At 37.3% G+C, this 24,874-nt stretch overlaps 1 protein-coding gene across 1 annotated transcript in view; it reads right to left on the bottom strand.

The window, feature by feature from the left end:
* Positions 1-1,096: 1,096 nt before the first annotated feature.
* The window catches only part of kdm7ab (lysine (K)-specific demethylase 7Ab), a 30,249-nt gene continuing 6,471 nt past the window's right edge, over positions 1,097-24,874 (bottom strand). Inside the window, exons 2-20 of the mRNA XM_077210641.1 lie at positions 16,320-16,405; positions 15,940-16,057; positions 15,016-15,176; positions 12,197-12,338; positions 11,897-12,083; positions 11,217-11,379; positions 8,973-9,060; positions 8,640-8,746; positions 8,435-8,526; positions 7,943-8,029; positions 7,445-7,705; positions 7,236-7,360; positions 6,811-6,992; positions 6,360-6,457; positions 6,116-6,279; positions 5,855-6,003; positions 5,702-5,760; positions 4,698-4,962; positions 1,097-3,567 (exon numbers count right to left, since the gene is read on the bottom strand). Coding sequence (XP_077066756.1) covers positions 3,479-3,567; positions 4,698-4,962; positions 5,702-5,760; positions 5,855-6,003; positions 6,116-6,279; positions 6,360-6,457; positions 6,811-6,992; positions 7,236-7,360; positions 7,445-7,705; positions 7,943-8,029; positions 8,435-8,526; positions 8,640-8,746; positions 8,973-9,060; positions 11,217-11,379; positions 11,897-12,083; positions 12,197-12,338; positions 15,016-15,176; positions 15,940-16,057; positions 16,320-16,405 — 2,623 coding nt within the window. The 3' untranslated portion in view covers positions 1,097-3,478. The remainder of the gene's footprint in view (positions 3,568-4,697; positions 4,963-5,701; positions 5,761-5,854; positions 6,004-6,115; positions 6,280-6,359; positions 6,458-6,810; positions 6,993-7,235; positions 7,361-7,444; positions 7,706-7,942; positions 8,030-8,434; positions 8,527-8,639; positions 8,747-8,972; positions 9,061-11,216; positions 11,380-11,896; positions 12,084-12,196; positions 12,339-15,015; positions 15,177-15,939; positions 16,058-16,319; positions 16,406-24,874) is intronic.

Genomic DNA, 24,874 nt, shown 5'->3' with positions numbered 1-24,874 from the left:
AAATAGAACAAATACAAATTATATATATATATATATATTTTTTTTTTTTGGATCAAACAAATGCAGGCTTGATGAGCATAAGAGACTTTTCAAAAACACAGAAATAGTAATGTTTCCAAACTTTTGACACACACACACACACACACACACACATATATATATATATATATATATATATATATATATATATATAGTAGAGAACAAAATTAGAGAACAATTAGAAACACTTGATTATTTTCAGAAAAATTGTTAATTTTCATTGCTTGAATTTTTGTTTGAAGAAATATTAGCTCTGTATACCATTGTTCTACTGGCATGTTTTACCAAATAACCAAGGTACTTAAAAATCAAAATTAGAGAACAATAGCCATAGCAGCACTAAAGAAAACATTACAACTAAAATTTGAGGCTGTGGAAGTGTAGAGGCTCTTGCTTTGAATGACCTGAGCACATCTGCGGCCACAGGACATCACTAAATGACCTGAAAGGGTCATCCCTTTAGCCTTCATCTGGACAACCTGGTGTCGTAGGGTTTCAGTCACCTTAGAACGGCTTGACATCTTGCAAAATTAGTTAAAATTGGAAAGTTTGCTGCCCGTTAATAGGGTTTGCCAGATGATTAAGGAGATTAGCACCAGGTTCCACATTATCACCAATAACTGGGAGGCATCTGAATGAGTTCTCTAATTTTGACCAGCTATTTTTTAATTGTCTCGTTTAAGTTTTATATACTGTACTATACTTCAAAATATATTTAACATTATGAAATAACCCAAAACGTTAGGATAACGTTAAATAGGACTACAGTGACCTTGAGCTTTAGGATATTGTATGCTGTTCTTTAATTTTGATCTCTACTGTGTATGCAATATATGTGTGTATGTATGCATGTATGTGTATAACTATATGGTGTGATTTGTAAATGTAACAAATAATTAAAAATATATTACAAAAGAAAACTTTACAGTTTTAATCAGTTCTCATGGGCTATTTTAAGGACCCAAATAATGCGATCAATATCGTTTTGATAATCTCATGAAGCTCGTTAGCAATGTGAGCGTGAACCAATGTTAACAAAACACCCAGAAACATCATATTCATTCGTAAAACTTTTAATATGTACAGGCCACATTGTAAATCTGAAAATCAAAATTATACAAACCATATCAAAATTTTCAAACAGTTGAATGCATTGAAAATGAGAGAGGACACACCATAAACAAACAAGTAATTGATTGCAAGACCAGAAAATGGAAAAAACAACCGAGAATGCCAAATAAATACTGTACAAGTGCTGCATGGTACAAACCCTGCCTGCAGGCCAGCAAGTTATCAAGCACATTTAGATAATCATCGTGTTGAAAAAAAAAAAGCAACAATAAAAAAACTCAAACAGTGTAGTGTAACATAGCTAATGCAGTGCGGCATTTTTTGATAGACACAGAAGCTCCTCCAATCCCCGAAATCCTGCTCAGACAAACAGCAACACAACAATCTAAGATCTTATCGAGGGGAAAAACAACAGGTGCTACATTAAAGGCATTGTGGTTTTATCTTCGAATTGGATCAAAACACAATGCTCGAGTGTCGTAGTCCAAAAAAACATCATGAAAACATTGGAAGATGACATACAGTAGCAATACTGTGCTGGTTGTAATCACCTGTTCAATTCGGTCCACCTTTGGGTTGACTGAAGCCCTTAGAATAATTTGTCAGAAAAACAGTCCATATGTGAGCCCTGAGCTGCTGTACTTGTACCTCAGCAAGTCAATGAAATCCATTAGAAAAGTTCCTGGAAGCTTATGGAATGTGTGTTATTGCCCGAAGAGCTTAATAGAATATGTTGAAGTCGCTGTAAATGTTTTAAACAAAATGGGAATACAAAAGGAGGAGATTTTCTTTCATGGGGATACTCATCAAGAAATGTTCATATAAGATTAGATAAAACGGCTCTTTTTGCTGTCGGGACACCACAATTGAAAGCAAAGCAAGACCTGACTTTTATAATTACATTATTTGGCATTCATTCAAAGGGAATCCAAAACCTTGAGCGTAAATAATTACCTGAGGTCTTTCACAAAGAACCAGAGTAAACTACCTCCAAATCACACACATATTACAAAACGCCAGGCTATCGCCATTTTTCGATAGACGTTGTTGGTAAAATTGCAAAAAATTCTCACTGTTAAGACTTATTTTACAAAAATAAATACACTTTTCGTTTCTTTGTAAAAAGATGTGTAGCCAAATAGATTTCAACGTAAAAAAGGTAAACATTCTCCCACGCTCCATGGCCGCCTTAAACGTCTAGTTTTCTCACTATACACAGCACCAGTTCAAACAGTGTTTCAATGCTTTAGAAATTGATGAGGCAGCTGAACTTTATACTTCTGGAAACAAAAACACATCTCTGAAACCAGATCTTTAGAATAACAGCAAAAACCAGCCAAATAACAGGTGGTGGCATTACTGGTTCAGTACGGATTACATTTGTTTTCAAACATTTTGAAAAAAAATGAAAGACTTTAACATAATGGGACTATATTGGGCACGTTTGATTAAATATTGGCTTCCTATTACACAACACATTTTGTTCTTATCCACAATGCAAAACAAATACAGCTGAAAAAGTCTGAACGGCCACGTTTCAAAACAGATGCAAATTAAGACCCTAAAGAACAGCAAATCTCCCTAAATGCTTAGTGAAATAAATTGTTCTCTTTCATCAGTAATAAATATGTAATTTAATAACATTATAGAAAAACAAAAAACAAGCACCAACATAAAAAAAAAGGAATAAATTAAGGGAAAATGTGTTTTCACGTGCCCCATTTAAATGATAGCTTCAAACAGTCTCCAGATGCCCACTAGGTGGCAACAGAGGACCAAATATAGTTAAACTAATCCCCCCCCCCCCCACACTACTTAGTTTGTAATTCAAAAAATGCCAATATGAATACAAATGCTGACAAAAATGATATCTCTTAAAACGGCAGAACATTTTGATTGACAGGTCACGTAGTTCAAGCGATCAACCATGGTGAATTTTGTCTTCAGGCAGTAATGCAAATTTTCTTTGCTAGGAAAAGTCAAGCACCTTTATGAAATCAGTTCATCACTCAATTGCCACCTTGTTTAAGGCGTACATCATTGAAGTGAAGTGTTTTTAGTTGTGGGAAGCAGCCTGGCAGCATGCTAGTCTTTGAAAACCTGATTTTGATGCAACCGTTGAGAACCAAAAGCCTTAAAAAGTGAGGTTTTGTGTCTTATTTCCTTTCAGTCACATTGATCCTTTGGACAAATATTAGCAAAACTACGAAACCATGTTGGGCAAAGCGATTTTTCAGATCATTCTGAAGCTTCGGGTTGATTGGTAGCCAATACAATGTTTATGACCAAATGTGTTGAACCAAACACACTTTATACTCTGTCACCTTTAACATGCAGACTCAGCATGCCAAATCTCCCATCACTAGTACTACACAAAGAAGGGGTTGTGTCTGCTCAATTTGAGAATCTTGCCCAGTCGCTGCTTAGCTGTAGCCATGCCTTTCTTAGGACGTTTACCTACAAGAAAGAGAAAAGATAAAAATAATTAAATAAATGATATAAATAACAAATAAAAAACAAACAGAATACATTTATTTTATTTAAAACAAAAACCAGAAATTAAAAACAAATGTAAACAAAACCATAATATATATATATATATATATATATATATATATATATATATATATATATATATATATATATATATGTGTGTAATATTTATTTCAATTTTAGTCAACCCAGTATAATAAAACAAATGTTATTTAAGCTGACTGCAATCATTGCACACATGAGTCTTCTGTAATAAAGCAAGGCAGCCCTGCGACAAATAGAAAAACTACTTTGTACATAAACAAAATAAAAACTTTTGCAAATATAAAACTGGTAAATAAAATGCAAATAAACAAACAATATGATAAATAAAACAGAAAAAATATACAAATTAAATAAAAGTTTTTCAGGTACAGTAGCCTGGTTTTATTTAACATCTCTTATGAAATACTACACAAATTGAATAATCAAATGTAAAAATAAAAAAGACTATACAAATTGATTCATAATAAGACACAAAAGTGATTCAGTCAAAAGCAGTGACTGATTAAGAATTTTTTTTTGATAAACATCATTGAAACAGATGGGTACAGTTTATTGAGCTGATGTCCATTTAAGAACCAATACATGGACCTAATATACTGTTACACATCCGATTTGCTCCCAACTGTTTACGTTAACGTAGGACATAACAAACTGTTTTTGTGAATACTCCACACGTGTATTTTGACCATTCAAGCGCATTAAAGCTGTGAAAGAGAACTGAATTCAGGATTGCATGCATCTGAGCGGCGGCATCTGTGTGTCTGTCAGCGCGAGCACCGCCTTGAGTCCTTTTTCGTGGTTTATTGTGATCAATAACACTTTAACGTGTCAATAACTTTGTAGTATATATATAGCACAGTTTAGGATATGTAAAACTTTTAAAACGATTTTTTTACATTTGAGAATCGGCAAAAGATAGAAATTTTCTATTCATGTGTGAATAGATTTTTTCCCCAGCCCTACTAACTAACTAACTAACTAACTACAAACCCGGAAGTAAAAAGACTTACTAATATGTTTAATGTGCAGAGAAAATGGTAATGGCGTACCTTTGGTGGCCTGATTGCTGATTGGTGGGGGATTTGAGGCAGGCCTCTTGGACGGGTGCAGGGGTGGCGACAGGGATGTCTCACAGTATTGGTAGCCCAATGTAAGGCTTTCCCCATGGGCTGGGGAGTGTGTGCGACTGCTCCACGCCTCACTGCTGCTGTTGCTGCCACTGCCCTGGCTGTCCATGAAGTTCTTGTGTTCCTGGATCCTATGCATGAGTTTGGCCTGATATCCTGATGAATGCTCACGCTCCCGGAATCCCTCCTAAAAAAAAGAAAGAAAGAAGAAAAAAAAAGATTGAAAAGGTGGCCACATTTATGTGCCCTTTATTTTGAATAAATTAGTGTCAAATAAAATATATATTATTTTTTTGTTTGTTCATTTTTCAAATTAAGACAAATGCTTATTTATACAAATTTGTACAAAGTCTTTTTTAAAGCATTATAAGCCACAAGCCAAACCAATTAGCTAACAGGTAAATCACAACATTACAAACTTTGATTTGAAGCAGAAACGTATTTGCACATTGGACAAAAAGACAAAAGGTACAAGACTGTGTAACTAATGGCTGTAGTGAGGGAAAAAACACAATCCCAGGTAGCCCTGTGATTGACAATCGGAATAAAACTATGGTGAAATATTACACAATCCATTTTATGTTGTAGATTATACCTATAGAAACAATATTTTAAGTTAACTGCAAAATATATTGTTGATTGGTGGAACTCTGATTGGTCGTATTTTTTACAATATCATGGGTACATGTAGTTTTCACCACGAATTCCGCTTTAAACAATTATTTTAAAATAAGGTTAAATGATGCAAACAGATGGCTTAAACAAATAAAATAAACAACCCCAGAGTTCACAATATGTCTATTTTTAAAGGTTTAATTACAGTTTTTACTTCTGGAACATGACTGATACACTCTAAACAGTATGCCAGATTAAGATTGGGTTTACAGACGTATGCAAATATTTAATAAATCTCATTGAGAAGTTACCTGTGAAGAATTGCTGTCTGAATCCTGGTTCTCCTCTCCTGACGCAATCTCCTTTTTACCTGAGAATTGAAAAAGAACACATGCATTATCCATCAAAATAACAACACGTTATAGGGTAAGCTGTTTAGCGATAAAAAACTCATGAAGTCTTACTGTAGTCAGGGGAGTGATGGTTGCTTCGGGACCACCAGGATTCCTGTGAACTGCTGGGATCTTCTGATTGGTGAGAATACAACAACCCTGCCATAGACAGCATTCCCTGGATAGCATCGTCTTCTTTGCTTGGCGAGGTAGCAGACTCACTGCAAATGTGATTTGAGATCTAGTTTTACACACGCACAACCCTAAAATCTCCCCCAGCATTTTATCGTCTTGTGACAATGCCAGGCATCTAAAAACCCTATTGGCTCTCACCTTTTAAGACATTTCTCAAAACGGTCAAATCTTTGCCTGGACTCATCAGTCGTATAGCCGGAGCAAATTTTGTCCTCATTTTGATCGTCTCCACTCCTCCTAATCTTTTCATCCTCCTCTTCCTCTGAAGAGATTTCAGATTCCTCCTCAGAGCAGTTCTTTTTCTGCATGGATAAGAAGAGCAGATTAAACCTAAACTAGGACTTTATGCTCTTCCTGTGCATGAAGGGAAATGGCAACATACCCGTGTAGTGAACTCCGCTTCTGATTCAGAGTCTGATGAGATGTCTGAATGTACTGTTTCTCTGTTCCTGAGATCTGAATTCTCTTGTTTACTAAGATCTGTGGAAGACATAGCTCCTTATTACTGGCAGGGACAAAAATATCAATGAGATTTTGTGCACTAGCTGAGAGAATAAGTAATACAAACTGTTTTAACATGGCTGATGCTTGTGATTAGTAGGCTTATTATCGTTAACTAAATCTAACACTTTTCTGTCAATTGAAATAAAGCTGAAATAAAATACAATATAAATATTAGTTGAAAAAGTGGCAATAAACTGAAATAAGTTTAAGTTGATGCATTAAAAAAAAAAAAATGATGTACACAATATTTACTAAAAAATATTTAAAAACTTCTTTCACAAGAATTGTGAATAAAACTGCAGAGTTGAATTTGACACTTTTAAGGGTACCTGTAAAGGATTTCACTTCTCTGGCTACATAATGATGCTTATCCTCATTCATTCGAATATCCACTTCCTGTTCCTCCACTTTAGGAACAAGTTTAATCTTGAGTGAATCTCTCTTCACATCTCTGAAGTCCTCCTCTTCCTTTAACCCTGGTCTTTTTTCACCAACATACTGCCTGTTATCTCTGTGTGGACAATTGGAGGGGGAAAAAGGACTTGACGGTGTTCCCAATATTTTATGACCAAAACAAAAAAGGCAAACAGTATTATCTTATTATGACTATTATCTTAAATAATCCTTCTAAATTTAACACCATCATGAAGGCCAGTATGAGTCATTTTGTATTTGGTAATGTGGTGATTTAAGTGCTACAATTTTGCAATTACTGACTAATGTGTGATAGTCATCATAGGTTAATTTGGTTTACCTGACTATACGTCCATTGCACAGTACCAGTCGCAAGTCCGTGTCCAAACTCCGCTCTGCCATTGCAGCTGAGGCCGTAGAGACCTTGTTGAACTTGCCATTGACCTTCTGGTTAAAGGTGGCATCCTGAAAGACAATTGTTTAGGAAAATTATTCCCCATAGATAGATTAGCCTAAATGGCATTTATAGTATTCATGATTCCCAATTACCTCCTCATAAGGACCCATCTCAAGTCTTTTTAAAACTTCTTGTGTGTGCTGTTCGAAGATGTCAAGGTTGGAAGGAACTTTAGGGTTGTGAGAATGATGATGGTGGTGATGATGATGATGGTGGTGGTGGTGGTGGTCACGAAGACGTCTGGCGTTCCTGCGCGCGTGAGACCTTTTCTCGTGTGCCGACCGCGTGGAAGGACACACAGAGCTTTCTTGAAATTTCATTGGCTTGCTTCCACAATTCCCATTCTGATACTCCTTGAGTGTTTAAAACAGAATAGTGAGATCAAATACAACAACTCCAGTTCAAACAACTCAAACACTAGACGGCACAAACTCATTCGTAAGAAGACCATTTTACACTTTACATTTTAGGTTTACTTAAAATGCACAAATGTAGATCAGGAAAATCAAAATCCAACCCAAACCCCCCCAGCAAGCTCAGTTTTCAGACCTCTGTATTTCTAAAAGCCTGTTTCAAGCCGTCTGGCTTACCTCAAGGTACTGGATTTCCTTAGTGAGCATTTTAATGAGATGGTTGGGTCTGATATGGTCAGGGACCTCGCTGGCTGGCTCTGTGACCTGGGCAAATGGGCACACATGGTAGACAATAAGGGGTTTGTGTCACAGAACAAACCTCAGGTTCTTACCCAGTACCATTGACACCAGATATCGACCCTTTTGGGATGCCCCTTGCCCTCATTATTACATCAGGGATTACAATGTACAATGTTATGATTGCAGGTAGTTTTAGAGTTAATATGTTTTAAGGGTGATTTCACACTAGCACTTTTGGTGTGCATCTGGGTTCAATTTACATCAGATTCTGGTTGGTTTAAAAGATGTAAACGCTGTTTTCCAAACTCGGGTGAGCACCTGCGAACCGCACCCAGAGTCGCATAAAAAGGGTAGTCTGGGGTACGCTGCTGATATGACGGAATTAATATCATGATGCAGTTTCTTGTGTGGTAAGAGAATTTCCTTCACCTCTCGCTTTAGCCAGTTCCTCAGTGCAGTTATCAAAGCTTTCACTCCCTTGATCAGGTATTCTGGAGGCAGGCAGTTATCTTCTCGTGATTCTGAAGACAGACAATAAACAGACGATTAGGATGGACACCAGGGAACGGAGTGGCAGCACGCCAATAATTTAAGTGCCCTGTATTGACATGCTGAGTGATTTAATACGACATACCTTGGAGAGTCTCCAGGAGATTCTTTGCTACATACCAGCAAATGGCCTCGAAATAAGGAAACTTAAAAAGGTCTGGAGTCTTCAGACGCCGTTCCATCTCATAGCACCTAATATGAGGACATATGTAGTTACACTTGAGCCACAACACATACACAACTCAGAAACCAATATGCTGATATGGAAAAGACAAAAATATTAGACAATGTAATCAATGTAACAAAGAAAATGTATATCTGCAAAATGTATTGGTCAACTTTTAAGAGACACCATCAAGACTAACAGAAGCAACAGCACTCCAATTCTGATTTCTGAAGAGTGAAAGCACTCGCTCACCTGAGCTGCATGCCTATGTTGAGGTTGTGGAGGAAGTTCCCACCGAAAGCCATGCAATCCTGAGAGGTGAGAACTGCATGGATCCATCCTGCAAGAGAGGTCAAGAGTGTGTCAACAGCTGACCGACAGATGCAGACACATTCAGACATCTGGTCTGAACTGCAGCTGTCCCTTTCTAGCCAACAGTAAGCCATTCATATCCGGTGTGTGGCAAAGCTGGACCGAGAAACCAATTTCACAAAATCCACTGATATGTCCCTCTAAGATCAAACTTTACCAACATGCTCCAACAACAAACAGTGTAAATGCAGTAAATGTACAGGACTTTAAATGGCAAGCAAAAGTTCACATACGTTTGCTGGGTGGGCCATGATTATACGGCTAACTGAGATCTTCTGAGGTGAATCAAACCCCCAGAGTGTTTCAAAACCACTGCAGACTGTAGAGCCCACCAAACAACCAGTCTGTCAACTACATCCACGACTTCCTGTCTACGCTTCAACATATAGGCCAAATGCTGTGTGGGAAAGCATAAATATTAATCAGATTCAGAGGCAGAGCCCAGACAAACAGCAACTTTCATATCATAGCTTTTGAAGTCTGTCTCACAGCAGGGGGATGTGAAAGTTTTAAACCGGTCTGCTAGTGCCATCAACACAGCTGGGAACCAGATTCATTTAAGACCACGCATCCTCATGACCTGCTCATTTTGAGTGTGAGGTTTCATAAAATGTTTAGATTTATGATGCCACCCATATATATACCCTATCATTTGACTTCATATATAATACAAAGTCATGATGACGATATACTAGATGTAACTCAAAAAAGGCTGTGGAGCTTCACTAATGAACAATATACTGGATAAGATGTTGCTAAGATTCTGGGTGGTAAGAGTGGCTGCTCATTCCTGCCACGTCTGAACCTGAAACGAAAAACACAAATCAGCCCTGGCCTTCATGTGGAACCACCATTAAAAGACAGCTGCTCCACAGTAAGTGGAATACCAGTTCCTCTTGCTCCAACATTCGGGTGTCCCTAATAAACCCGCAGACAAATATAAGACTTCATTTTTCTCCTTCAATGTGAAAGGTATAGTTTTTGCACCACCAGAAAGTAAAATCATTTTTTGAGGACACAGTGGATGAATTTCTTTTATGAAGGAAATGTGCCAAAGAAATTAGGTAGTCTTATATGTTAGTGCAAATAATTTTTACGCCGGACTACTTCGCAAACGAGAATCAGTTCAATGCTGGATTTGCACAAAAGTTGATTATCAAAAATGGGTCGATACCAACATGCTACTACAGTTTCCACATGAGCACCTGTACAACAATTTATAGATGATCACGGCGGAAGATGCTAATCGATAAGTTGAATAAGGCTAACTCCACAACAACTACATAAAATAAACAACTAACCATTCAGAAACGTTGCAATTTCTTCCAGAGTCTCTTCATCTGTGTCAGACTTCGGTTCAAACATATAAAGGCTGAAAACTGCTACTGACAATTTAGCTGCGTGAGATTCCCCAGTTTTGTTTGTTGCAGAGTATCTGAAGCATGATATGTAAAGGCTCTGCCCTCTTCTGGTAAAAGGGGCGGAGAACATCAGCTTTTTGGGATTTAAAGGAGTAGTTCACCTTAAAATGAAAATTACCCCATGATTTACTCACCCTCAAGCCATCCTAGGTGTATATGACTTTCTTCTTTCAGACGAATACAATCGGAGTTATATCAATAAATGTCCTGGCTCTTCCAAGCTTTATAATGGAAGTGGATTGGAACCATCTATATGAAGCTCAAAAATGTGCATCCATCCATCATAAACAAACTCCACATGGCTCCGGGGGGTTAATAAAGGCCTTCTGAAGGAAAGCGATGAGTTTGTAACGTGTTAAATATGAATAATTTTCTTACAAAAAGTAAAATTTTAGCTTCCGGGAGTGATTTGTAGTCTACTTGTGCAACTTATAACGTCGGAAGTAGCGTAGTGCATCATGGCGTAGTGTAAATATCAGCAGTACGTCGCACTACTCACATTAGTTGCGCTTTACACTTAATTCAAATCCGTATGTTTGTTTGGCCGGAAGCTAGTTATTTTACTTAATATTTTTCTTGCACAAACTCATTGCTTTGCTTCAGAAGACATTTATTAAGTTAATTTATGATGGATGGATGCACTGAGCAATCTGTTGGTTGCAATTCACTGCCAATGTGCTCAAAAAGAAATAATAATGCTAACCTGTTGGAATCAGAAGTGTTGTTCCCTGCCGCACGACACACTTGTAGCACTTGTCCACTTTCTCCCCAAAGAACACTTCGCTCTGGTTCGGGGATGAGCTCCACTCCTCGTACAGTGCAAGGTTGGCTGGGGTCGGCTTTATCAAGTAAAAGATCTTCTCCCCCTACAGGTAAAGCAATTAATAAGTCATTGATCAACACTCATTTTAGTTGTCGTCATATTATTCAGTAAATTTGTTTTTGAAAAATCTTTAAAATGTTTGTGGTCAGTAAGATTTTTTTTCTCTTATGCGCACCAAGGCTGCATTTATTTGATCAAAAATACAGTAAAAACAGTAATATTGTGACATTAATAAAATTTTAAATTACTTTTTTCGCACCCTGTATATATACACATGTATATATATATATATATATATATAAAAAAAAAAATTATGAAATCATAAATAAACAACAAAAACAACAACCGTTTTCTATTTTTCATAGTTTAATTGTAATTAATTCCTGTGATGGCAAATCTGAATTTTCAGGATCATTACTCCAGTCTTCAGTGTTACATGATCCTTCAGAAATCATTCTAATGTGCGGGTTTACTGTTCTAGAAACATTCATTTGGTGGAATCTGTGGTAAATTGAATCTCTAATGAATAGAAAGATCAAAGGTTTGTGATGCAAACTTACCCACAGGACGTGGTACCACACAGATGTGCCTCCAAAATCAATATGGAAGTCAGTATAGCTTTCCCTCACACCCATTAAACAGTACTTCTGCACAAACGGCTTGGGAAAGTAAGAGTCATCAGGCCAGTAGTTCTCCACCCAAGACATCTTCTGAGCGATATCGGGGACCACCACCAGCTCTGACATCCTGAATGCAAGACATTCAAGTTGTAATCAAAATGTACATTATTTTTCTGCAAAAATGCAACTTTGTGTTATCTGTCGCTAATTGCAAATTAGTCGCTTTCAAACTATACTAACTTGGTGTCTGAAAACTCCAGACTGATGACGTTCAGGACTTTCGGCCGCTGAGGGCTGTAGTAATACTTTACAAAGGTGCTCAGTTTCATCTTGCTGTCCGCTTGCCTGGCCACATCGATGACATCAATCACTTTGTCACCTCCTATAAGCAAAGGGAGCAAATTGAGTGATGTGCATTAATGGGCATCAAAGGAACAGAATACTACAACAAATATGATTACCCAAACAAACTCAACAGGGATAAATTGCAATAATCAACATCATTAAATGGCCATAAATCATATTTTAAATGATCATCATGTCAAATTACCAGACTCTTGGTACTAAAAAGTTTCCCATTGTCCTCAAATAAGGCCATCGCTCCACCGAAGCTACAATGAAAGATCTTATTTGATGTTTCTTAACAAGAAATCAGCTGATGTTTATAACTGTGAGAAAAGACAAATGGCAGGCAGAACATCCAAACCCACCAGAAAGCTGCTGGGAAAAAACCTCACTGAGCAAGACAGCTGGTGCTTGTGTACACAAATGGCACCATAGTGTACCAAGCCAGAAAGAAACTCATCCTACAAAGTAGACCATAAAGAGATCCTTTACTGCTGTTCTGGGATCATGACTTGCAACACTGCCAATAAAAATGTCTATTGGATCCTTTATGATTCCAAATCCACAAATATTCCAGGCACTCCAATCTCCAAGACTGTAATATGCATTTAGATGTGTATAAATTAAAACATTTATGCCGTTAATTACTCCTTTTAACCAGTATTAACAGACATTTTTGTAGTTATGGAGACATAAAATGTACCCAAAGCAGTGTGGGACAATAGAGGCTTTCACAAAAGCAGGCTTAGAGTGCGGTTCTTCATAAGCAATGGCAATGGGGAAACCCCCACAATGTTCGATTTTGCTGGCTAGGAAGCCATGCAAGCAAGCTGCCCACTGAAGTAACTGAATTAGCTGGGCAGCCATCCTGTCAAAAGTGCATTAAAGACAAAAACTAGAGCTTTTAGTGCATTGCCCCAGACATAATGTCACTGCAGTTAATTGAACATTCATCAAGCAATTCAACTATATACATAGATTTTCAGCTGGCATAGCGTCAGTCTACAGATTTTCTCTCACTTCTCAAATTTAATGTTTTTAACTTTATGCTACGAATGCTAAAAAGCACATCACAATCTCTTGCACATAGACCAGAAAAGAATGGGAAGTGTTCTTTTTATATACAGCAAGATTACCGATAGTTTTGAAGGGCTGAAATCATTGAGTGAAACAGTGAAATTAGCACTTAATCCGGTGAACTTTTGTGCGCCCAACCAATCTTAGGCTGCTCACTTCTTGCCGTGCAGTTTTATCAGGCAATGATTTTGCAGGGAGCGTTTGCGCACGAAGGCACCTTACAAAACAGATTTTGGACGGACTTCTAAGGCATTGGAATGGTTTAATGATCTACAACAGAATAGAGCGTGCTTTGGTGACAACTAAGCAAATATTTAATTACTATAATAGTAATTTCTTGCTAGAAATAACATTAAAAGTCAAAAACATACATTTACGCACAAACTGACCACCAACTGCAACTTTCAGATGATATTTTTTTTTTAGCTCTACTGTCACACAGGATTGAGGAATATTATAGGCAGCAAAGGATACATCTATGCTGGCTTCAAAAACAACAGGAAGTGAGGCTAACATTGGATTCGGATGTGCCTTGATGCCTTCCTTCCTTAGAATTCACCAAAAAACTACGGTTTAATAGGTCACCTGAATACACAGCACTCCAAACAGCATAAAAAGTTAAATTACCTTAATTTAATTACCAAAATATTATTATTGGTTCTAGTTTCCAAATGAAAACGTTAATTTTGGTTTTTGTTCCAACAAAAAAATTGTGCATCAGCCAGCTGTTTAGAAATCAGCTTGAAACAATGCCAAGGGATGTCACTCACACCTATAATTGCTAAAAAAAAGGTCACACATATCTCCTAGCTTAGAAAAGGTTGAAGAGCAGATTCCCCGTCATGCATCTCAACAGCTGATTTTGCCAGCAAATCAACATTTGTGGGAACAGGAGCGAAAATGTCAACGATTAGCATGTGTTTGCAGAGGAAATGCCTAAAATTTTGGACCAAATTTGTTGGGTCACAACACACTACAAATAATATTCTTCAGTGTGAACTGGAACTAAATGAGGCGAACATCTGAAAATCTGTGGAAAAGAAACTTAGCAGGCTGGTAAAGGGCTAAAACATTAGCAGTGGCCCGACAGACACCAGAAGGTGTGGCAGTAGCCTCACAGTAAGTGCAATATAATCACACTTTCATTCCCAGTGGGCCACAGGCACCCCTCCAGGACCCAAATGGAGCAGCTGATCGCTGTGTGTATCATGAGAACAATATGTTATCACAAATGTGAGAGGTAGAGGAGTGAGCTGTAACCTAAACTTTACGGACAAAGCTCAGTGGGAAAGATATAGCTGTGGCTGTGTAATCGGACACTATAAAGACCAGACTTTCAATGAGATGAGGCCTTCTAGGCTGGTGTAAGGTACACCACTTTTATCTACACATTTACTTCATTATGGGTTGATTAATGTTTGCTAAAAGGTTAGACCCATTCGACTCACCTAAGATTAACATCTGATCCCTGCAGTGGATGGATTGTAATGCAACTCCATTACATGAAGACAACTCTTAATGGAATTATTATTTAAACCCATGAAGCGCTGCTGCTCAGTGCTGTAATGTGGAGTACAATGGGTAAAGGTGGTAAAAAACGGGTGAAGAGGATGATAGTAACTCATCTCCCTCCTTACCGACGTAGCGTTCTACATCCTTGACGGAGAAATCCGGCGGAGGTAATTGGAGACCAAGTCCTTCCATTTTGGTAACAACGATGGGATAGCGGAAGCCATGTCTCTCCAGATACCTCTGGGTGACCTGACCGCCCTGCATTTGCTGCAAGATCTCATCTCCACTGCATAATAAAACATAATTACTGATTAGAGAGCGTGAGTAACAGAAGTATAAACTATTCAGACAAAAATGTAAACAGTTTGTTATATATATATATATATATATATAAAAAAACTTTCACTTAAAATCTTGAATATGCTAAAGCTGTTCATGAGAAGTATTAATGTCCAATGCATGAATAAAACGATTTGATCTACATGAAAAGGTCTAAAAAATTTTTTTCATTAATCAAACTGATTTAAGTTACTGACTCAATTATTGAATTGCAGTGGTTTACAACTCCATAGATGCAAAGCTTGTGACTGAATAATGACTGGGGGGAAAAAATGCTGGTCTGTCTCTTACAAAAAGTTGTGGAAAAACTTGGAATATACACAGTTAAAATATTAGGCCCAGTAAGATTTAGTTTAAAGTAATATATACTTTTATTACGCAAGAAAGCATCAAATTGATCAAAAGTGACAGTATAGGAATTTATAATGCTACAAAAGATTTCCCTCTCAAATAAATGCTGTTCTTTTGTACTTATACATTTAAAAAAAAATCATGTTTTTTTTTTACAAAAACAGCACAACTGTTTTAAACATTGATAATCAGACATTTTTATTGATCAGCAAATCAGCATATTAAAATTATTTATTATATAAATATATTAAAATATGCCCATGTGAATCGTGTGGCATCATGGGTGGCACCAAGCACTTTGGTCCAAGCACAAGTGCTTTGTCGTGACCGTGCTGGCGTCCCACAATTGGCACACATACCTAGGAAAGGTCCTGGCCTGCAGCTCCCGCACAAACACAGAGGTGCCAGCCTGCACTGGCTTACTGCCGTCATCTGGCTCGGTGTAGTCGTGTCTGTGCCAGTTGCTTCGCTTCTTCACTGTAAAACCATGCAGAGAGAACTTAAAGCGCCTGGCCTCGGAACAATAATCACAGTCATTACTACCACAATGCCATAACATCTGTAGTGCACCACTGCTTGTTGATCACAATGACCAGACATGATCAGTTCATGTCTCCATTAGATAATTAGGTTGGTAACATATTCCAAACACAAAAGTTAAAAATCTGAGGAGCTTAATTTCAATTTATTGCTAAGGGTGAACCAATAGGGTCTAACAGTTAAAAAAGTGGATACATACTCAGGGAGTGTCCGTGGTGGATGTCACAGTTGGGACAGTGGTAAACGTCAATGTCCACAGCATGATGCTCTTCTACCTCAACACAGCTGCAAGAAAACAAAAACTAATTAATTCTTTGAATGCACAAAATTGTTTTCTGGGGATACTGTATGTGCAATCAATGACTAATGAATCCTCAAAGCAAGTTAAGACAAATTCAATATGCAGCCATAGTCCTGCAAACAGCTATGCAAAATGCAAGAACAGTGTGACGCAGTTCAGATGTTATGGGAAGGAGGAGGTGGGAACTGGCGAACATTTAAAGAATTAAATAACAAAATAAAACAAATACAAAACGTAAGTAAAAGACAGCAGCCCCTCACGGATGACTTCTGTCACATAATAAAACAAACAACACAACATAAATCCAGGCCTGGCCTCTCTCGTCCTTCACGGTCATCGCTCCTCCTTTTATGCTTCCACTCCTCCGCGAGAGATACGAGACCGGTGCGTTGCGCAGGTGTCGCTCGTCAGCAATCACGCAACAGGCCTCGCGCAGTTCTCCCACAGCCTCGTCCTGCTCGCCACATACAGTATACACTACTATTCAAAAGTTTGGAGTCAGTAAGATTTTAAGGCTGTGTTTATTTGATCAACGTACACAAAAGCACTGATATTGTGAAATACTATTACAATTTAAAATAACTGTTTTCTTTTATTATATATATATATGTGATTATTTCCAGTGATGGTAAAGCTGAATTTTCATCAACATTACTCCAGTCTTCAGTGTCACATGATCATTCAGAAATCATTCTAATAGGCTAATTTGGTGCCCAAGAAAGAATTCTTATTATTATCAATGTTGAATGCAGTTGTGCTGCTTAATATTTTTATGGAAACCATGATACATTTTGTTCAGGATTCTTTGAAAAATAGAAAGTTCAAATAAACTGAATTTATTTGAAATATAAATATTTTGTTACAATATAACAATATAAATATTTATAATAGTATATAACAATATAATATCTCTTTTAAAAAATAAATCTTACTGACCCCAAACTTTTCAGTGTATATCATGCTTCTTAATGCAATTAATGGTAAAAACAAACAATATTTTTCAGGCGGGTCTAGCTAATACTAATGAAGATATGTAGCACATTATTATATTTAGGTAATAAAAAAGCTGTTCTTACCAGCTAGTGCTAATGCAGATATCAAAATGGATCATTTAACAATTTTTAGCTTAAAAAAAAAATAATTGGAAAGAAAGTATATTAGCAATAGCAAATATTCATGATTTCTAATAGCGCAATAATTACCCAGTCTTAACCAGTGGAATTACTCTGAGGAAGGAGGACAGGATCTTGTATGACACTCTTGCTATATAACAATATGCAAACTGACTCGTACTTGCAGATGGAACTTATTAAAACGTGCTCAGTAGCTTTGCCAACAGGCATCTTATCGCTCAAAACCCCATTGCCCCACATCTAAATTTTTCCACTTCCAGCCGCACACTCCAATTAGCTTAAAGGCATGTTGTTTCACAGGAAGTCATATGACAAGCTAGCTCTTGGCATCGTGTGGAGATTCATTAGCCAGGCAGGTAATAAGGCCTTGCACACTTCTCTGGCTCAGGTTTTGCTCAATGTTGCCAAAGAAAGCAATTTCGCCAACTCCTTGGTTTGAGTGTTACGTTACCCAGAGTGAAGTGCTCCAAACAATGAGGGCTTCACGTGGAAAACGCTAGACTAGCTGGAAGTAACCTGAAATAGTCTGACACTGCAATATAACAAACAATACTGCATTGCTTTTAAAACAAACCTAGTAGCCTTGATTAGCAACCTCGATAAATCCCAAAGATTTAACAGATTCTGCAGTGACCTGAGAGTAACACCAGACTGGGTCATCTACGGTCGATTATGTTTAAACCCAGACAAGCCTGGCTAAACCAGAGCTCCAGATGTGGGGTTACATTTGGTTGGGCTCCAGGGCACGAGACATGAGGTGAACGGGGGAGGGGAGTATGTTTATGTTGGAAACCAGTGTGGGAAACAGTGGCATTTGAGTGGCAATGGTGGTGTCCACATCAAAAGATTGAAATTAGCCTTCCCACTGGGAAAATTTGGGTTTTACTGTTTTTTTCTCACATTTTTAACATTAGCTGCCAGACAAAACAAATTTACAGTCCTGTTAAAACATGACATGTTTTCAGCACTTTTTTGTTTTTTTAGTTTTAAATGATTTATGTATCATTAAAAGTGGTGAAAAGGAAACTTAAGTTGTTTAATGAAACGCATTTGTGAAATCCTCTACGCTTCCTCTATATCTTTTTGGCTTAGTGTTTATTGTATCCTTGTTCCTTATTTTAGGGAATGTAAGCAAATGTGTACTGTGCAAGTTAAATGTGACACTTCTTTAGCTCTGTTTGACAGCTGTTGCAGCAATATGTTGGGCATACAATAAAAAAATATATATAAAAAAAACATAAAATTCTCGGAAACATCAAAGAAAGTGTGCGGAAGGAGGACCCGTATTTATCCAAAATGTTATTATCCGCGGCCCGAAAGGCTATCACTGGACTTTGGCTCAAATCGAACATCCCAGATCTACAGCAATGGACAAGTTCAATTCAAAGCATTTTTATAATGGAAAAATTAACCTAAACTATAAGGTTAAGAGAATCATCATTTAAAGAAAAACTGAGAAAATGGGCCCATTTTCTGACCCTGGAAACTGCATAACTTTTCTGCCCAATACAATACTGTATACTGGGTGTTAACTTTGTGAGATTCTACCGATTGGGCTACTGGTAAACTTGTGTAAAAGATGGTAGAAGTATTGTAAATATAAAGTTTATTGATCAGTGATTCCGATGTTTACAACTAGACTAATTTTTGTTTCAATTGCACTAGGTAACTCCTCCTTGGCCTCCTTTGATTTTGTTTAATGTATGTTTCATTTTTTCTTGTCCTTTTTTGTTGTTGTTGTCAGAAAACTTCAATAAAAATTAAAGTAATAAAAAATAATTAAAAAAAAACATAAAAGCCTTCCAAAATAATCTTGAGTAAATGGAATAAAACAAAATGATTTTGTTTTCTTTTTCCAAAAATAAAAAAAATCGGAGATAATTTAGCCTATTCACCCTCATGTCGTTTCAAACCTGTAACCAAACCTTTTTCTTTCTGTGGAATAGATAAAGACATTTTGAAGAATGTTTACATTACACAAAAAGCTAAAAATCTGGAAAAAAATCATCATGTTCGATTACATGAAAGTACCAATAACATTTGGATTAACTGAACAGGATACTCACCAGCTTGGTTTGGAGTTGGATGAGGGAACGTTTTATAAAATGAAAATGAAGGATCAATCGGAAGCGAGTGTACCACGTCAACATCTACATATGTTTTTCTTCTCAAAGGAGCCAGAACTAACAAAAAGCTAGCTGCCACTGCAAATGCCAGCCAAGAACTTTCCTTCCCTCGGTTTCCTTCAGACTCTCACACTTGTGATTGAGATGAGACAACCAAAAAGGACATGCAGGAAGTGACTCATGGAGATCATTACATCACACTGCCTCAGTTCTTGACCTACTGTTGGATGACACACTGGGTCTCTCCTAAAATCTGTGAGAAAGGTTGACTCCTATCTAAATAATCTGTGGTGAAGAACACTGTGTCACTAAAACAGTTTTGACTCAGGAGTTTTTGAGCCACGATAACAGATGCTAAAACATTCATCTGTTGCCAAGCAAGATGGGAGAAAAAAAAAGACTGCTTGAGTTCTGAATCTGAATGAGTTCAGGCCACAAGAGAGCTTACATCATGAGAGACTAGTGGGTTGCTAGCATAACAAGAAGATTCAGGCAGAAAGAGAGCATGATGCAACAGCAAATGAAAATATGAAGTGCAATATTATTGGCAAGTTTCTAGAGTTAAATGATGAAATAATCAAGTGTTGCTGTGAAGTACTCGCATAAAAACAAGTAATTGATTACTTAAAGCATTTTGAAATAAGTTACAAAATAATACGTATATGACAGAGTATGTGCTTTTGTTTTTTAATCAATGCTTGTTGTTTATTTATATATAAATATGAATCAACAGGCAGAAACAAACAGTACTATTGAATTGGGTATCATGAACAACAATTGACTAGTTTTATGGAATTTATTTTTATAATTTACCACATATATAGTTTCAAAATGTATTTTCTAAACTGCACTCACCCACATAGAAACATATTTGAAAAGGGGGCCAGCAGAACAAGCTCAAAAAATAAAATCAAAGACGGCAGACAAGGCAAGAGAAATCTTTATTTAAATATTTAAAATTCATTCAATAAAAATAATAAATTGACTATTTTACCCAATATTTATGTTCATATTGCATTATTTGCATGCCAAATCAGTCCAATATGAGGTCCTAGATGGCAGCTTGCCATAAAGTGTTTTTCATAAAGTTAAAAATGTTTTTTCTTTCCTTTAATTCTGGTTTGGAAATATCTGAGAATAAATCCATCATTCAGCTTTGTGTTCCACTATTAGAGTTTCCCTGTTAACACAGATGAGCAAGCCAACAACCATAATATCGTCACAAACAAATTCCACAAAGCCTCATGAGACTTACTAAACCGCACACTTTTCATCCTCCAGTGGGTGGTTACGTGTGAAATATGATAATAGCATTAAAGTATGAGAGACGCAGTATTGACTTGTTTGTTTCAGTGCTATTTTATTCATTTAAATCTTACCAGGCTATTGCATTTACTCATTGCCAAGGCTTATGCTGTTGCACTGGTATTGCATGTTTTGTGAGAAGTGGAGTGGGGGGGTTGTCCTCATGGGAAATAGAATGTCACTACATCGGTCCAAATCTTTTGTCTAAATAGGACGCATGTCACAACAAAAACAACATTAACATTGAGATAATGTACTAGATGGCCATACTGGATGATCCTTTGACTAAAAGCTTATTGACTGGAGAAATTACAACACAAACAAGACTCTGGGCTCCATTCCATCAATATCATAAATCTGGGTTGTCCGTGTCTGGAAGGAATAGCCTTTAAGCCCTAAAAAGATGTTGGGATTTGGACTCAAAAGGCATGCGAGCTTATTGAGCAGCCATGGTTGAAGAACGTTCAACATTCAGACAACAGACGTTCCTCACTGAGCTCTTTTGACCTGCCATTTAGCCTGAATGGAGATAGTCATTACTCAGAGGAAATCGGGAGATGGAACAAGTCTAGGCAAACAAAAAGAGGATGTGGCCATTTTTCTCAAAGCCACGTTTTTAGAGAAGTACCCGTGGGCCCCCAATGAGAGTGCAATACATTTCTGGTGGTTCCTGAGATAATGGGTGAGGACTGGTTTCTTGTGGCTTGTCAGGTCTAATGTAGATCCTAGCAAGGGATTTAGTAGAAGAATGATGGAAGATACTTGAAGGCTCCTTTGAAGGAGTCATCATAAGTGCATAAACCCAACACAACCAATGAGATCTCCTGAAGGCTTAACCAATCGTTTACCTAGACTGCAAGCAGATGAAAAGAGTCTCCATGGTGATGGCAAGTTCACAGGCAGAATTCACAGTATGTAAGCCATAGATCCCATTACGCTCTCAGAATCCCACTTTGTACTATGGTTTGAGCCTGAGGCCTCTTTGCTGACTAAAGCATGCATGAAAATGTGGAGAAATTCAAGGAATATGTCTATTCAGTCCATTACAACTGTTCTTGATTTGTGCTACTAAGGAATTAGGGATGGGAATCAAGAAATTGAAACCATTTAGACTTTTCCAATTTTCCACTTAATGCTTCTTTAAGGGACAGTCCACCCAAAAATGAACATTGTCATCATTTACTCACCCTCATGCTGTTCCAAACCTGTATAACTTAGGGTGAATCCCAATTCTCTGTCTTACCCCTTCCCCTGCGATTTGCACATTCTCGTGAGAGTAAAGCCCAATTTATACTTCTGCGTCGAACTTACACCGTAGCTACGTCGTAGGCTGCGCGTACCCTTCGGCGTACCCTGACGTGCACCTCTCCAAAAATGTAACAACGCGTCAATTCTGCGCGGACGCAAGCGCTGTGATTGGTCTGCTAGAACCCCTCCCTCGGGTTTCACATGCTCCCTCTGCATGTGTAATTGCTCGTCAACGCGGACAACGACGGAGAATTATAAATGAAAACCAACGCGTAGTGTATAGCGTAGAGGCTCCGGCGTAGGTCCGACGCAGAAGTACAAATCAGCCTTAAGGGCTATCCCAAATCTCGTTTTGATTGAGGTGTAGGGCTATGGGGAAGTGGTAGATACCCCTTAAAACCAAGCATTTTCGCGAGCTTACTTGAAACCAAGGGGTACCCCTCGATCAAAACGAGGATTGGAATAGCCCTTACTCGGGGGAAGAGGAAGGGGTAAGACAAAGAATTGGTATTCACCCTTACTTTCTTCTGAAGAACACAAAAAAAGTTATTTTGAAGGACATTGGGAACCAAACCACATTGGTTAAAAAAAGTATTTTTTTGTATTCCACAGAAGAAAGAGTTACACAGCATCGGAAAGACATGATTGAGAGTATATGACAAAATTTTCATTTTGGGTGAACCATCACTTCAATGATTCTATTACTGATGCTTCTAATAATTAGCAGAACACTGATAAAAGTGATTTAGTGGTGAAGTAAATACTACAGAAAAAAAAACAATGCAATTTATTTGAAAAAGTTAGTTCAGGCAAAAATTAAAAAACTAAGTAAGTTCTATATTAGTACACAATTCAAGCATGTAGAAATGAAAGGGTAAATATCAACGTTATAAAATTACTCAACTTTTCTGATACTGGTGTTTCAATTATGCACCGGGCCTTGAATAATTAATGAGGTTGATTGTTCACTGTTTTAAAGCTGTATTTACATTGTTTTATCATTTCTTTTGTTGTAAGGATTAGTACCTAGCCATTTTGTGACATTTGGAATTTATTTTCTACTCAAAATGACACATTCAAACAAAAACATTCATCAAATGTTACTGTCATTGTGTATTGTCTACCAAATATTGAGGTCTCTGCGTTCACGTGATGTAACTTCTGATAGGTAGATATGGTGTCTCACACAATATGTTTTGAATTAATTAATTAGATGTTCCTAAGTAAAGCATATACTTTAAAAGTGTGGTTTAATTCAATGTTATATTGAAATGCATTACAAATGAAACTTCAACTAAATAGATTTTACTCAACTTTTTACTAGCAAAGTTAAAAATACTTATTTTCTTTGTTCCTTTCACTTAAAGGTGGGGTATGTGATTTGGAAAACGACCGGCAGATTTTGAAAATACACAATTCAAATGGTCCTACCTTCTTTCCTCCAACGCTGGCCCTGACTCCACCCATTCGAAGAACATGGACGCACAATCATGCATGAGCGAAAACTCAGATGCGCGAGAGATTGTAATGACGATTTACTACTAATCATGGAACCGGCTTTACTGACGAGATGCGCATGCCTCATGAGCTTTGAGTATGCGCACGAAGGGGGTCACGCGCGCTGGTGGGAGGGGGGTGTGGTACAACCGTATGATTGACGAACTTACTGTCCAATGATTCTTGGTGGGCTTGAAAATGATTGGCGGGAGTTTTTCGAGTCCTGCCCGTTCCACAGATGATTAAATTGCTTAATTTTCATTTCAGTGCTTCTAACTCAGCATTTTGTAAGTGGGTTAGGAATAGGATTTAAAGTTATTTAAAAAAAAAATGGACAAAAAAGAGAATCACATTACCCACCTTTAACTTAGTGAAACCATATGTGAAATTTACCTTAAAAATATGCATGCAAAAATTGGCAAAGAAAAATTACGTAAATTTGACCTTGTTTTTTTCAGTGAAGAAAGAATAGATCAAATTTAGAAAAAAATTATCACTTTAGATTTCAACAGAACACATTTATTCCATCTAGTTATTTCTAGTCTAATTTCCTTCTCATTCAGTGATCCTTTACACACCCTCATCTTTGCTGATTTCCTTTCTCCCGTGGATCAGGAATGCAACTTATAGCATAATATCTGAGATTTTTCTAAGATATTATGCTATAAGTGAGCAACTTATTTTTTGGTCTTTTCGTCACCAAAGCTATCATAAAGGAGTGGTCTGGGTGGCGTTTTCATCGCTTACTCAGAGGTCACTTCCAAACACAGTGGCTTTTTATTAGTAAATTCAGCAAATTTGCATGTTCAAAGTTTAACAAATTTGAATACGATGTGAAATCCATATGGGAAAATGTTTCGGCTCATGTAAAATTTCAGATCGCACAGATTCTTTTTGAGATGACTGCATCCATTTTAAATGTGTTTGCAGAATAAGTTACAGTAGTAGCACAAGTCGTATGGACTGGTCCCTATTTACTATCATTGTAAGGAAAAGAGCAGCGTGAACACTCTGCTAAATATCTCCTTTTGTGTCCTACGGAAGAAACAAAAGCTCATACAAGTTTGGAATGACATGCGGCTGGGTAAACAAGTCAAAATGATATCATTAATTTGACTTTAATTGATAGAGTCCCTAATTATGA

Source organism: Siphateles boraxobius, unplaced genomic scaffold, assembly GCF_051911475.1.
Source record: "Siphateles boraxobius isolate OS27281-9 unplaced genomic scaffold, OSU_SipBor_1 65, whole genome shotgun sequence".
Lineage (NCBI taxonomy): Eukaryota > Metazoa > Chordata > Actinopteri > Cypriniformes > Leuciscidae > Siphateles > Siphateles boraxobius.
The sequence above is the reverse complement of the archived record's forward strand: the minus strand, read 5'-3'. Positions and strand labels throughout refer to the sequence as shown.